Source organism: Balaenoptera borealis (assembly GCF_965194805.1).
Source record: "Balaenoptera borealis genome assembly, chromosome: 2".
In the NCBI taxonomy this organism is placed as follows: domain Eukaryota; kingdom Metazoa; phylum Chordata; class Mammalia; order Artiodactyla; family Balaenopteridae; genus Balaenoptera; species Balaenoptera borealis.
The window spans coordinates 24,311,237-24,325,455 of NC_138867.1; the positions used below are offsets into that span (position 1 = coordinate 24,311,237).

Here is a 14,219-nt window from a genome sequence, read left to right on the forward strand (position 1 = left end):
CAGAGCTGAAGATTTCTCCTTTGGCAATGTATATTACTGAGTAAGCTAATGATGATGGACACTTGACAAATCCTAAAATGGAAATGGTAAAAAACATAATTTAAATAAGATAAGCAAGATAAACCAGGGGAAGATTTATGGCCTTTCTTCTTATTTACTGTCTCCCTGGCCACTTATTTTTCTCCTGTCAGTATGCATTGATAGGCTTGTATTCGTAAAGAACATTTGTCTAGAAAGATGATGAATGCTATAAGAGAACATGAAAACTTTCATATGAGCATATTATTGCTTAAATCATTGTCATCTTCCTTCTCAGTGGATTAGAACTTAACTCATTTTTCTATGATTGATTTTATTTTATTTGGGATTTAATTTTAAGTTAAAATTTAACGAGGTAATTTCCTTTCCCTCATAATTGAAGAATAAGGATAAACTTTCTCCCCTTTTTCTCAGAACAGTATTTTCCTTTTAGAAAAATTCTGGAAATGCAACTACCTTTTGAGGTTTGAGCATATTTTTTAGCTTGGGGCTTTTCTTTTTTGTTCACTTATATTTCACTGCTTTTCCTCTTGGACCCTCATATGAATCTGTAAAAAGAGATTTTCCCTCAAAGATGAGTAGAATTTCCTCTTAATCTTAAATTCACATCCTTGATCCCAATTCACAAAGGTGTTTTTACTGCATATGCAGAAATTTATCAACAATAGATGCCCAAAATTGTTAAGTACACATTTTTTTTTTCTGAAATATTATTTTATTTATAGGCTTCTGTTGCCTGGTGGCATGCATGTTTATTCTTAAAAGGAAAGTGAATATAGTATTTAAAGAATAAATAGAACATTTTTTGTTAAGCTGCTGAAAATAACAAATCATGCTAATTAATTAATTTGTCATATATGAACTAACAGCAAGCAGTTTAACTCTATTCATTTCAACTGAATTAAAGTCAGTTTTTAAATAAAAATTTTTAGGAATTCAGATCACTCTTCCATTTAACATCGATTTGCATTTAAATATCTTTTAACATTGTTTCTAAATTATTTGTTATTCAGTGAGCAGAACTGATGGTTATTGCATTAAAGTTTTAATGAATAAAGGTTGAGAATATTTAATATAATTTCATGATAATATGTATGAGAGTAGATTATTAATGAAAAATGCAGAATATGATCTTTCATTATAGCTGGAAGGTTAAGGAATTAATTTTACAGACCATGAAATGGAAATAACTTCCCCACTATTTTATTAACCAATGCTTAGATAAGTATAATCAACTCCCCTGTTCAGAGCATGTCTCTTCTTTTATTTAGTGACACTAGATCGACATTTCCATCAGTTCATTAGGTTAATATAATTCAATAAATAATACCCAAGTAAGAACCAGATCATATTACATGATTATTTCTTGATAAGATGCCTTATTTCATTAAGCAAATATCAACAATTATGAAGCTGGAACAAGTGTGAATCTGTTAGCTCCATTTTTTATAAGTTATGTAGTTTATTAGCATGATGGCATCAATACAGGAAAACAAGGGGATATTTAGAATACTCTAAGCTTCACAGATAGTTTTTTTCTATTGTTTGGATAGTTGTAATTCAAAGTATGTTTTTTTCCTATAAATGTTAAAATCGAGTATAAAAACACACTCAGATAACATATGAACTGTCCTGTACATTTTCAAAATATTTCATTATATAGGTGCCAACAATGACTAGGAATCAGTATATGAACCTGTTTAGTACAGTATTATTTTAGTTTTACCCTTGGCAATGTTTTGAATTTTTCATCATTGAAAAGTTGTCTCAGCACTTCAGAAATATTTGGATTTAGACAAATTTAAAATCATGCTGGGGAGTGGGTGTGTGTGGGGCAGAGGGGAGGGCCATCAAAATGCTACCTTGGCTTACCTGTGATTTGATTTAATTGAATACACGTGGCAAAAAAATAAATAAATAAATACATATATTTTATTCAGTGACCAGAGAAAGAGGTAATGGGACTACTGTCACCATTGCCCATTTCCCTTCTTTCATCCTTGTAAGAGATGCCCAAGTTCCAGATTGTCCTCTTTAGAATTAATATGGCTAATGACAGGTATAATGTACAATAACCCTTCTTGGAATTAGATTTAATTGCTGCTAGGCCCCATCTTCATTTGCTTGCTCCACAGACTAACTCAAAGTGGTCTTTCAAAAGTTTTAAAGTATCATGTGGAAATTCAGAATGTAAGGTCTCACTTCTGACCTCAAATCCCTGCTCTTGCATTGTGCTTTCTCTGCCCAATCCTGTGCTAGGAAACAGGGCAAGCTTCCCACTGTTATCCACCATCAAGGTATGAATGCCTATTGTTGTTAGTTTTAACAGAAGATTCAAAATAAACTCAACTCTATTTTAGCTTTTAAAGAAAAGTAGACATATTTAATTCTATACGTATTTCCATATTATTTTTCAAGACAAAGTAATAATATACATAATTCTATGGGAATTTCTCCAATCACAGGTAATTTTCCCACCTAAGGAAAAATAACCAACAGAAATATTGTTCATTTTGTTGCATCTTAGTTTTGCTGTCAGTGATATTGTTTGGACACTATCCTAACATTTTACTATGTTTAAATAATAAAAAATATGTATTGACTCTTTGGATTCTTTTCTATAATGTAGAGATTATTATATATGTTGTTATTTAATAGTAAGCATTTCAATGATGAAAGTTTCCATTGCTCCATCCAGCCTATACTTGATGTTCATGCCATTAAAGAATGGTAATGAAGCACTCAGTCCCTGGCTCACTATAAGAACACAATAAATCTTTGTTGTATGTGCTCCCCTGAACGGCTTGTTTTATACTATAGCAGAGTATACATTTTTAATACTTTGTTTTAATATATTGTAGTTCTGTTAGACTTTGCTATTTATTATTAGATGTTAGATGGCTTCAGTTTCAGATATTATCATTATCTAAAACTTATTTCTGTAATCAGACACCTCACTGTGTTGCGGGTAGAACTTTTCAAAACCTTTGAAAGACCACTTTGAATATATATGTATATATGTATAAATATATATATGTATATACATATGCACGCATACATATACATATAATGGAATATTACTCAGCCATAAAAGGAATGAAATCTTGCCATCTGCAACAAATGGATGGACCTAGAGGGTATTAAGCTAAGTCTGTGGTCCCCAACCTTTTTGGCACCAGGGACCAGTTTCGTGGAAGAAAATTTTTCCACAGACCAGTGGTGGGGTCGGGGGGAGGTGGTTCTAATGTGAGCGATGGGGAGAGATAGGGAGTGGCAGATGAAGCTTCCCTCGCTCGCCTGCCACTCACCACCTGCTCTGCAGCCAGGTTCCTAACAGGCTGTGGACTGGGGACCCATGGGCTAAGTGAAAGGTCAGACAGAGAAAGACAAATACTGTATAATTTCACTTTTATATGGAATCTAAGACAGCAAATGAATAAATACAACTTAACAGAAACAGATCATAGATACAGAGAACAAAGAGGTCATTGCCAGAGGGGAGGGGTTTGGGGGGGGAAGGAAAGACATAGTTGAGGGAGATTGAGGTACAAATTTCCAGTTGCAAAATAAATGACTCATGAGTATGAAATCTACAGTGTGGGGAGTATAGTCAATAATTATGTAATGTCTTTGTACGGTGATAGACAGTAACTGGACTTATCAAGGTGATCATTCTGAAATATTGAATCATTGTGTTGTGTTATAGGAACTAACATAGTGTTGCAGGTCAATTTATACTTCAAAAACAAACAAACCAACAAATAAACTCATAGAAAAAGAGATCAGATTGTAGTTACCAGAGGCGGGAGGTAGGGGGTTGGGGAATTGGATGAAGGTAGTCAAAAGGTACACACTTTCAGTTATAAGATAAAAAAGTACTAGTGATATAATATACAACATGATAAATATAATTAACACTGCTGTACATTATTCATGAAAGTTAAGAGAGTAAATTTTAAGCCCTCATCACAAGAAAAAAGAAATTTTTCTATTTCTTTAATTCTGTATATGAGATGACAGATGTTCACTAAATTTATTGTAATTATTTCATGATGTATGTAAGTCAAATCATTATTCTATATATCTTAAACTCATATAGTGCTATATATCAATTATATCTCAATAAAATTGGAAGAAAAAATATAGTGGACTATAATATTAGACACAAATAAGCAATGCCATCACTAGGTAGATATATAGACCAAATTATTTTAAATGTGATGGGGAGAAAGAGCAAGGAAAGCAAACTGACATGACATATGGGAATCAGGACTTAACTCTGAAGGAGAGATCCAGGGAAAGCCCAGGTTGATCAGGGTAGGAGGTACCTGGATATACTTGGCATACAGGGTAATTAATGTCTCAGTTGAGTGGTTTAGTGACTGAAGGAAAGATTTCTTCAAGGAGTGAAATTGGTTCCCTACATTTTTGTGTTTCTAAATTTCTAGAGAGAAAATTTAGACAATTGACACAGAGTTTGGAGTTAAACTAGCAATAAGGACACACAGAAAACCAAGCCAAAAATAGCAGGGAAACCATAAACCATAGCATATATCATTTTGGTTACATTGAAATAAATTACAGTGAAAACAAGCCACATATTTGTGAAAGATACTTATAATATACATCACTTAAAAATTATTGCTATCAAAATTATATAATTAAGTGTTTAGAAACAATAAGAAAATAAAAATATCTAAAAGAAAACTCTTCCAGACATGAATTGGCAATTTGTGAAATTAACTGAGTGACACATAAACATAAGAAAAAAATGCTTAATTTCACTAGTAAATTCTTCAAGAAAATCTAGAGGAAATAATTTATAAGTAAAATATCTTGAATTTTAAATGCTGACAATAATATGGTGATTTTTATGCATGTTATTAACCCTAAGTTAGCTAACAATATCCCATCAAACAACAGCAACAAAGACTGCAAATCAGATAATGTTGGTGCATTGCTATTTTGAATGTATAGATTTAAATAATGGGTGTTTCTATTTCATATAAATTATCGTCAAATAATATTTATTCTTTAAAAATAAGCACATATTATTACTGAAATTTATTTAAACATATTTAAGTAAGAAAATGTTTTCTTAGATTTGGTCAGTTACCTTCACCCTTACTCTACTACCCAAGTCCCAGAAAATTGTGGGCTGAGAACAGTTTAATGATTAGAAGATTGTAAAAATAATTAAAACAGCAGAAGCACAAGATACTTATTTTATTCCTCCTTTGTGTTGGCTTCTGTTTTGATTCTCACATTTGGAACTGATGGCCTGAAATCTAGTAAATCTCACTACTATATTCTTTGAGAAGCAAAGATCATTGAGTGTAATTTTAGTTCAGTGTGAAGCTTTAAAAAAAAACTGGAAAAATTATTCATGCTTTTTTTTGTAATTTTGAAAAGGTCTTTTCAAATAGTGACTTAATGATGATCAATCAAAATTCAGTAAATAGTATTTTGATTTAAATTCTAGGCTGTAATCAATATCATATTGAAGGCATGCACACTTATAAATTTGAGTATAATTATCTTTGTTTACATTTGTTTTGTTTTAATCTCCTATGTATTCATAATATTTTACCAAATTAATTATTATATCTAAATATTGCACATTCCATTCCCCATTTGTAAAATATTTGCTGCTTTTCAACAAGGTATGAGGCACTAATCTAGACACATGGGATACTTTAGTTAATACAACATATGAAAAGATTATAATATCTGAAAATTGTCAACCAAAGGTACCAGTCATTGCTGGAGGAAGTTATCAAGAGGATGTGACTGCTGGTTAACCTGCACACTGGAACCGGGCAATTGGAGGCTCCACGCCCACTCTCCGCCCTTGGGAAGCACCTTCTGCCCACCATTCCCACACCAAGGAGTTGTTTTAAAGACACAGCCTTGAGAGAGTAAGGTATGTTGAGACCATCTGAATTGAATATTTGACTGGACCCAGGTAAGACTTCTATATAAACCTTTAAGATTTTGGTGGGAGATTGCAGAGATCTACTTGTCTTAAGGCCACAAAGGCAGGTCTCACATGTAAGATTCCTTGGTTATTAAAACTGCCACATATTAATCTGGAGCAGCCTGCCTCTTTCTTTGTTCTCTCCTTGTCCTATGTGTACAAGGTCCAGTTTACAAACCAAAAAGAATTCTAGTAGAAATGGGCAGACAACAATTAGATGACCAACAAATTGTGTATAATGTTGGATGGTGATATTTGCTGAGAAAATATTTATTTTAAAATAAATGTGGAAAGGAGAAATGGGTTTGGAGGATTGCAGTTTTAAATAGATTGTTTAATATAGTCCTCATCTCGAAAGTGGCATCTGACCCAGGACTTAAAGGAAGTTACACAGTTAACTTCATGGATATCTGGGGAAAGATTGTTCCAAGGAGAGTGATCAATCAGTTCAAAGGGGAAAATGTTAGCATTTTTAAGGAACAACAAGAAACCCAGAATAACTGAAGTGACATGAGTTAAGGATATAGAGGCAAATAAGATCAAAGAGATAATATGATCGGGATCTAGTAAATCACTTGGGAGGACTGACTCTCATTTTGAAGAACAGTTGATACGTTTTGAGTCGAGAAATGAGATGCTTACCTTTATCTAATTAAAACAAAATAAACAAAAGAAAAAAGAAATGCAACCCGCTCTGTATTTGGTGTTCAAATAGATGGTAGGGGCAAAGGCCAGTAAGAAAGAACACTTAGAAGCATATTGCAGTTATCCAGGTAATACTTTTAGACCAGGATTGTAGTAGGAGACGTGATGAAAAGTCATTGTATATCAGATAAATTTGAAGGTACAGTCAACAGGATTTTCTAAAATATTGGATATGAATGAGAGGAATGAAGGATGACTGTAAGGTTTTTGGCCTGGGCAAGTAAAAGATCGATTTGTCATCAAACTACATAAAACAGGTGGAGAATAGGATAAATTTGGGGTGAAAATTAAAAGTTAAAATCTGGACATATCCCACTTAATTAGACATGCAAGTGGAAATTTAGAATAGTTAGTTGTATATATGTTTGGATTTTAAGAAAGGAGTAAAAATGGGAGGTCTAAATTTCAAAATTTTCAGTTTATATCTGTAATTATTGCTACATCTATATCAAGATACAGATATAGATACGTATAGTAACTGAAAGAATAAGTAAGATCATCAAGGGCCAGGATTTAAATAGAGAAAAAAACAGATTAGAGCCTGGATTACTCCAAAATACAGAGTTAGGAAGAAGAAAAGGAACCAGTAAAGGAGACTGAGTAAAATAAAAGAAAAACCAAAAGAATGAAGAATCCTGGAAGCCAATTGTGGTGCTTTTGCCAGGATAAAAGGAATAATCAACTGAGGTCAGTTCAACCACTGGCTAAGGTAAGATGTTGTTACTTTATTTTTTCTTATTTGTTGACTTGTTTTTGTTGTTAATGCTCTTTAGTTTTCTTTACTAAGTTTGATTTTTAAGTCTTTGGAATCTATTTCATATGTCTGAGAGCAGGATTGAATGTAATAACATTCAGGTTGTGTGTTAAAGTTCTAATAATGTAGGTAGCTTCCTCTCAATGAAAAATATTCAGATACGAATATAGACAGATACTATATTTTCTGAAAATTATTGAACATTCAAAATTAAAACAATGATTGTTTTAATTATATTTGGAACAATGGTTACTCAAATGGCTTTAATTTAATTCTATCTCAAGTGTAAGCAGTCAAAGTAATTAAGTTATTTTGTTTGAAAAGTAAGCACACATTAAGTACTAATTTTCCTCAGATATTACCAACTCCACAGTCCAAGAGAATCAAGTGATTGAAACTAATATTATCGAGTGTATTGTGTGCATTTAGTGAAATAAAATTAACCAAACCCAATAGGGTAAATATTTTCAAGTCTATTTTTCTGGAGAAGTTAGGTAATTTTTTTACTTGCCAGTAAGGAAATAATAAAATCTCATCTGACTCCTAAATGCATTTTTCCACTGAAGGACTTTCAAGCATTACTGGAAAATTATGGGAAGTATCAGTATTACACAGATCTGGTAACTTATTTGATCAAATCTGACCCTCCAATTTATAGCAGAAGCAATCATGTACCTATTAAGTATGAAATCTGTTAACTCTGCGCTTATGAAGCCTCCAGTAGTACATAATTGATTTCCAGATGAAGGAAAGGAATAACTCTGAAATTAATTTCAATATTTAATTGCCAAAAAATGGTAGTCAAATTAACAATTCTTCATAATCGAGCTTAAAAACTTAATATGCCTTCTCTGGTATCAATATGATTTTCTCATAGCAATTACAGGTCTACAACTGAAGCTTGGTTTGTTGCGGTGCTCTTAGTATTTACAGCATGGTTAACTCAGGCAGGCAATGCAACTACCAATTCCCCCATTTCTGATTTGACATAATCTCTTCTTTTATAAATAGTTGCTACTCATACCGTAATTATGGGCCTTCTTAGAATGTGTTTACTTATTGTCACTTCTCCCTCTGGTGATTATAGCATAAATGATTATAAGAGGCATTAATAGGCATCTAATTCATTTTTTCTTACTACCTTAAGCCACTCTATATAATCCTCCTCAAATATTTGTCTGATTTATGCAGAAAGATTTCTAGCAATGGAGAAACTAATTACTTATTAAGGTAAAAACTAGTACTTTCTGAACTAAAACTGAAAATTTTCTGTTTTCTGGGCAATTCCAATGATAAGAAATTTTCAATTATTTTTTAAATACCCAGTATGTTTTTATTTTCTTAGCATTAAATTAAACCTTTAATACGTGTTAGCTACTGGTGGTAAAGTTATTGAAATGGTCTTTAAATATTTTATAACATAGTAGCAGAATACATAAATGCCTATTTATAAGTTAATACGTAGTTGCTATTTTAAAAGACTTGCTAACAGACTAGTCAAAGACAAATTTCTATATAAATTCCACCTAGAAATTACCCTGGGCAAGATATTTGTTCCTCAAAGGAGCAATAATACAGGAGAAAAAGAGGATAATTCATGACATAGAAAATGGATATCATGTAATCTCCCTGTGAAGTTTCTGTCTTTCAGTTTAGGTTTTATTCTCCAGGCTAATCCAGGGCAAGTTTTCTACATTGCAGTCTTTCAAAATTTGCAAATGATTACTATGCACAATTATCCCTCTCTATTCTTATTTCCTATGTCTTAGGGTATCTATATTCTGTTTTCTGGACAATCCCAATCATTAATAAAACTTTACATTCCTTAAGGTTCCTTATCTCCAGTCTACCTGGCACTAGTTTTTTCAAGATTTCTTCAAATACAGTGGCTTCCAACATCCTCAACAAAATTATCAATTAAAAAAAACTCCACTAATTTGTTAATACACATTTTAAATGTTACCCAAATTATATTCCATCAATTATCTAATCATAAAGAGAAAAGTTGGAAGTATCATTTCTCATTCTGAAACTATACTATTGATGAAGGAAGAGTGGTTTAGATTTTTTTCTTCATCTACACATTACTGACACATAGTTCATTTACTCTCAATGAAATTTACTGGTTGATCCCATAGGAAAGAATTGTACAAAAAAATTAAAGTTAATTGTTCACAAGTATATTTATAATATTTTATATTGTAAATGTGTCTCACATCCTTATCGATGGGTAGACATCAGTGATTCAATAAACACTTGTCCATATTCGAGTGGTTGCAGGAGAAAACCACAACTTGTACCAAAGCTCACTATAGTCCTACCACATTCTATTTCCAAATTACATGCAATAATTTAGCTGCTTTTTCCCTGAGTAAATCATGTTTTACCTTTAAAGATGTTTAAAAAATGTTATAAGTGAGATCAGAACTGCTTCTAGGAATTAAATAAAGTGAAATTTATTTTTATAAATACGATTTTATTTCATAAAAATACAAAAATATAAATATACATTTATAAAAATATGAATGAATTAACAGAAAGACATTCTTCAACTAAATAAATATGGCAGTAATAGTCATTCCTATTTCTTTAGAGATATATTTTTTCATATTAATTTACAAAGCATTTGCACAATGTTTCATTTAATAGTAAAGGTGACTGTAAGTCAGTTAAGAAAACATTATTTATAAAGTTCTTATATCTAAGCAAAGGCACAAAAAGCCTTTTATGTACTTTTTATTGGTTATTGATGTGATATACTTTCCTTCAGAGATTGTTAGTCAAAGAGGGTGAACTGGTTATTATTACTTTTTAAAATCTAGGTCATTCGTGTTCATTCACAGAAACTTACTGATTAAGCAAACTCTTACTAAGACAACACCTAAGTATTGTTCGTAATTTTGATTTTTTAAAAATTTTCCTCCAAGGAAGAGAATGCAGGCCACTCCATCTAGTAACAAAGAGAGTACTTCCACACTGATGTCCATGAAGTCATACCATACTCTTAATCTCGGTCACTATCATCACCCCCATACATATCAGCAAGTTTTTTAAAACGAGGCCCCCAGTCGCTGAGGTAACCGTAATCTTGGTTACAATCTACTGTGGGAGATTCCAAAGAACTGAGTGAATCTGCTATGGAATCATTCCCTTCATAGGCGTATGTTGCCAGTGAATCATAAGGAGGTGCACTTGGGTCTGAGTCATTTTCTTTTAATCTTCGATGGATAAAATCTTGCACATCAATATTTTCCCACAGAGGTACAGTCCTCCTTATCTGAAAAATTGTTTCAGGCATTACATCCCTTCTAAATTTACTATCTTCTCTTGCTTCTGGATTCCTTAATGTGCCAATGTCAAAAGCTTGGGTATCTTCTTCCCCGCCGCCTTCATCATTGTAGGTCACAATGTTGTCCCGGACATCATCTTTTGAAATTATCAAAGGTTCCTTTTTTCTTTGCCTCTTCAATGCAGCAAACAGCACAACTAAAACTATTAACCAAAAACAAACAAAAACAAATACAGCAACAACAAGAAGAAAAAACCAAAGAGAGAAAATAGTGAGATTCCATGATTCGGGTTTAAATTAACATAGCTAACTTTTGTATTTGTGACCTTGGTGTGGTGTAAGAAGTGTTAAGTTCATTTGGATATAAAGAGTAACTATCCTACACAAATACAGGATGATTTGGGCCAATGACTGGATGTACTATATTGATAAAGAAACAGATATTACAATGCCATTTATTTACTTTCAAGACTCAATCTCCTATGGGGCTCTGGCATTGAAAATGTTCAATTATGGCAAATGCATTTAGCCAACTGTAAGTATGTAATACCTCATTCTTCCCCAATGCATGTTTGTTTCAAAATACTAAAATTCTAAAGCTACAATCATTATTATCCCAAGAGAAATTGAGTACCAGTTTAATATTAATGACTCAAGGGAATACAGGCAAAGTATTGCTCTAATATATGCATATGTCATGTGTATATGTATGTATAATATATGTTATGTGTATATATATCATATGTACACACACACATATATATGCTACTAATCTCATCTATTCCCATATGTCACATCTGTTTAGTTAATTATTTTTATTGACCTGGTTTTGAAAGCCTGCTTAAAATCTGAAATATAACTCTATAAGCTACAATATAAAATTAAAACTCAAACTCATCCTTACCTTGTTCTCATCTTACACATATTACCTTCTTTCTGAGGACTTCCTTGATATATAGTTGCATTCAAACTTTGGGGCTGAAATGTTAATTGTGCTCCCTCTATATGCTGTATTATTATTTACATGCTTATGTTATCAAGTTAACTATGAACTTCCCCACATATGACATACTTCCTTATTTCTTGTTATACTACTGGAATTTAAATTATTATGCATATATTTGACAATGAACATTTGAAAGATAAATACATTTTGAAAATAAAAATTACATTTTAAAACATAAGAAAGACCACATGATTTCCAACAAAATATGTTTCCGTAGAAAATGAACCAAGTACATAATTTTATACATAAGAAAGTTAAGAATTAAATAAAGAATATTTTCCAAAAGCATACTTATACATTGCTGGGGAGAAATAAAAACCAGGTTTTTCTTACTTTATGGAAGTTAAATGTTTTGTCAATACTACTGATGTCTTACTGAAAAATAAGAACATGTTGCCTCAGAAACCTACCATTCATTTTCTCAGTCTTTGTTTTGAGATTACACAAACTCATTTCCACTGAGACTGCACTTCACCATGGCCCTTGAGGCCCCTGTAACTACACTGAAGGCCCATACAATGCTATTGTCATATTGGCCAATACACTTTCCTCAGCTCATACTAATTGGTAAGAAGAAAACAAAAGAACCTCTACAGATCAGGCTTTGGGTGCTGAGCTATATTCAGAATCATGTTGAAGACATTTTAAAAAACTTTTCATTAATAATGAGACATATCTATACTCTCTTCTGTTAAAGGATGATCATAAATTAAGTCTAACATAGACCTGAAATCCACAAATCTAGTGAATCATGCAGTAGAAAAACAGCGTTCTTTCTAAGTTTAATACTGAATGAATTAATTTATAAATTCTCTATGCATAGAAGAACAACCATATAGTCAAATAGTTTTAAGGGTTTCTTAACTAATATAATGTTTACAAACTTTCACAAATGGTCCTCAGAATCTGCTCTGAGGGTTTTCTGCTTTGTCAGGCCAAAATTATCTGCTTCTTTTCCCTCGACTGAGGTTTTTAATCTGGGGTATATGAACGGAATTCAAAGAGACTAAGGTAAGGAGTAGAAAAAAATGCTATATTCTGTAATATAGAAAGTTATATTTTCACTATAACTTGAATTTAGCATTTTTTTCTATTATGGATATCAGCATAAACTGTAGTGATAGTAACAGTATGTGTGACTTTTAAACCAATAGAAATCACAGATACTTATATTGTATTATAGTTAGGATATATTACAAATAATCATTAGACTTGTTCTAGAACAAAACACATATGACAATACTTAAACACGTTTTGCTTTTTCGTTTTTTGTTTAATTTGGATAAGTGTATTTCCTTTTGTGTTACATGTCTTATTTTTATAAATTTAAATTATTATTCTAAATAGGTCCATAGCTTCATCTTCACTACGAAAGGTGTCCAAGGAACCAAAAAGATTAAAAAGCCCTGCCCTAGGTTTTAACCCCCTACTTTGCCTTGTATCATGGATATAAACTATGAATTACATTTCTTCAAACTGTAGCAGGATAGGTCTAAAATATTATTGTCCATGCTATATCACCATTTTGCAAAAAGCAGACTCTTCTAACTTCAGAAATATAGTAACTATGTCCAGCCATTAGTATAAAGATGTGAAATAACAGCAAGGATGCTTAAAGAACTTTTATAATGAAACCTTATGAGTTAGAACCCATTTTGACTAAAATAATAGAAAATCATTCCACATTTAGGCAATAAATTGAGAAGGTAAAATACAAGAATTGTGTGCCTTCTATATTTCCCAGGGCAGAAAGATGGCAGACTTTTCAGAATAAAAGAAGCCTTCTAGGATTTCTGCGTAGAGAAAAATATTATCCAGTTTAGTTGGATAATGTTCCAATATCTAAACCTATTTTTTTGGGTGGATTATGTTCCCTCATGTAGGCATGCATGTCTTTATGTGTTAGTTTGTGTTATATTAATATTGAAATTAAAAAATCAAATTTGAAATATACATATTTCCATATTGTCCTAAATTAGGAAAGTAGAACTATTTGAGCAAATAAAGCAATATGATATCAGTAGCACTTGGCTAAAAGCGTAAGCCAACATTTAATCTCCATGAGGATACAAAAATATTTTATGGAGGAGTTGAACTTTCTAGCAGCAGGTGGAGATGTGGACTGATGCTGCTGCTGATGGTAGTAGTGTGTTAAGTTCTAAACCATCCTACGAAAATGTTTTTCTAAATAGTTGGATCATCATAACTGAGACAAATGTTTTCCCCTCACTTTCATCAGTTCCCCACTGAAGTCCTGCAAGAATATCTGGCCAAAGGGATTTTATCCAGATAGCCTGAGAGGATTTGCAGTGAAAAGGAGCCAGCACATATGAGCATTGGGACATAAATTTGGCTAGCTCTCCTGCCCTAAGCATTCATTTTGGATGAATATTTGATGGAAACATGTTTTGGGGGAATGTGTTACAGTGGAACAACTGTTTAATTGAAT

General features: G+C 32.1%; 1 protein-coding gene across 7 annotated transcripts in view; it reads right to left on the bottom strand.

The window, feature by feature from the left end:
- Nucleotides 1–4,564: 4,564 nt before the first annotated feature.
- The window catches only part of CDH9 (cadherin 9), a 139,728-nt gene continuing 130,073 nt past the window's right edge, over nt 4,565–14,219 (bottom strand). For all 7 annotated transcript variants that reach the window (XM_082382951.1, XM_082382952.1, XM_082382950.1 and 4 more), the window contains one exon: nt 4,565–10,967. In XM_082382951.1, coding sequence (XP_082239077.1) covers nt 10,480–10,967 — 488 coding nt within the window. In that variant the 3' untranslated portion in view covers nt 4,565–10,479. The remainder of the gene's footprint in view (nt 10,968–14,219) is intronic.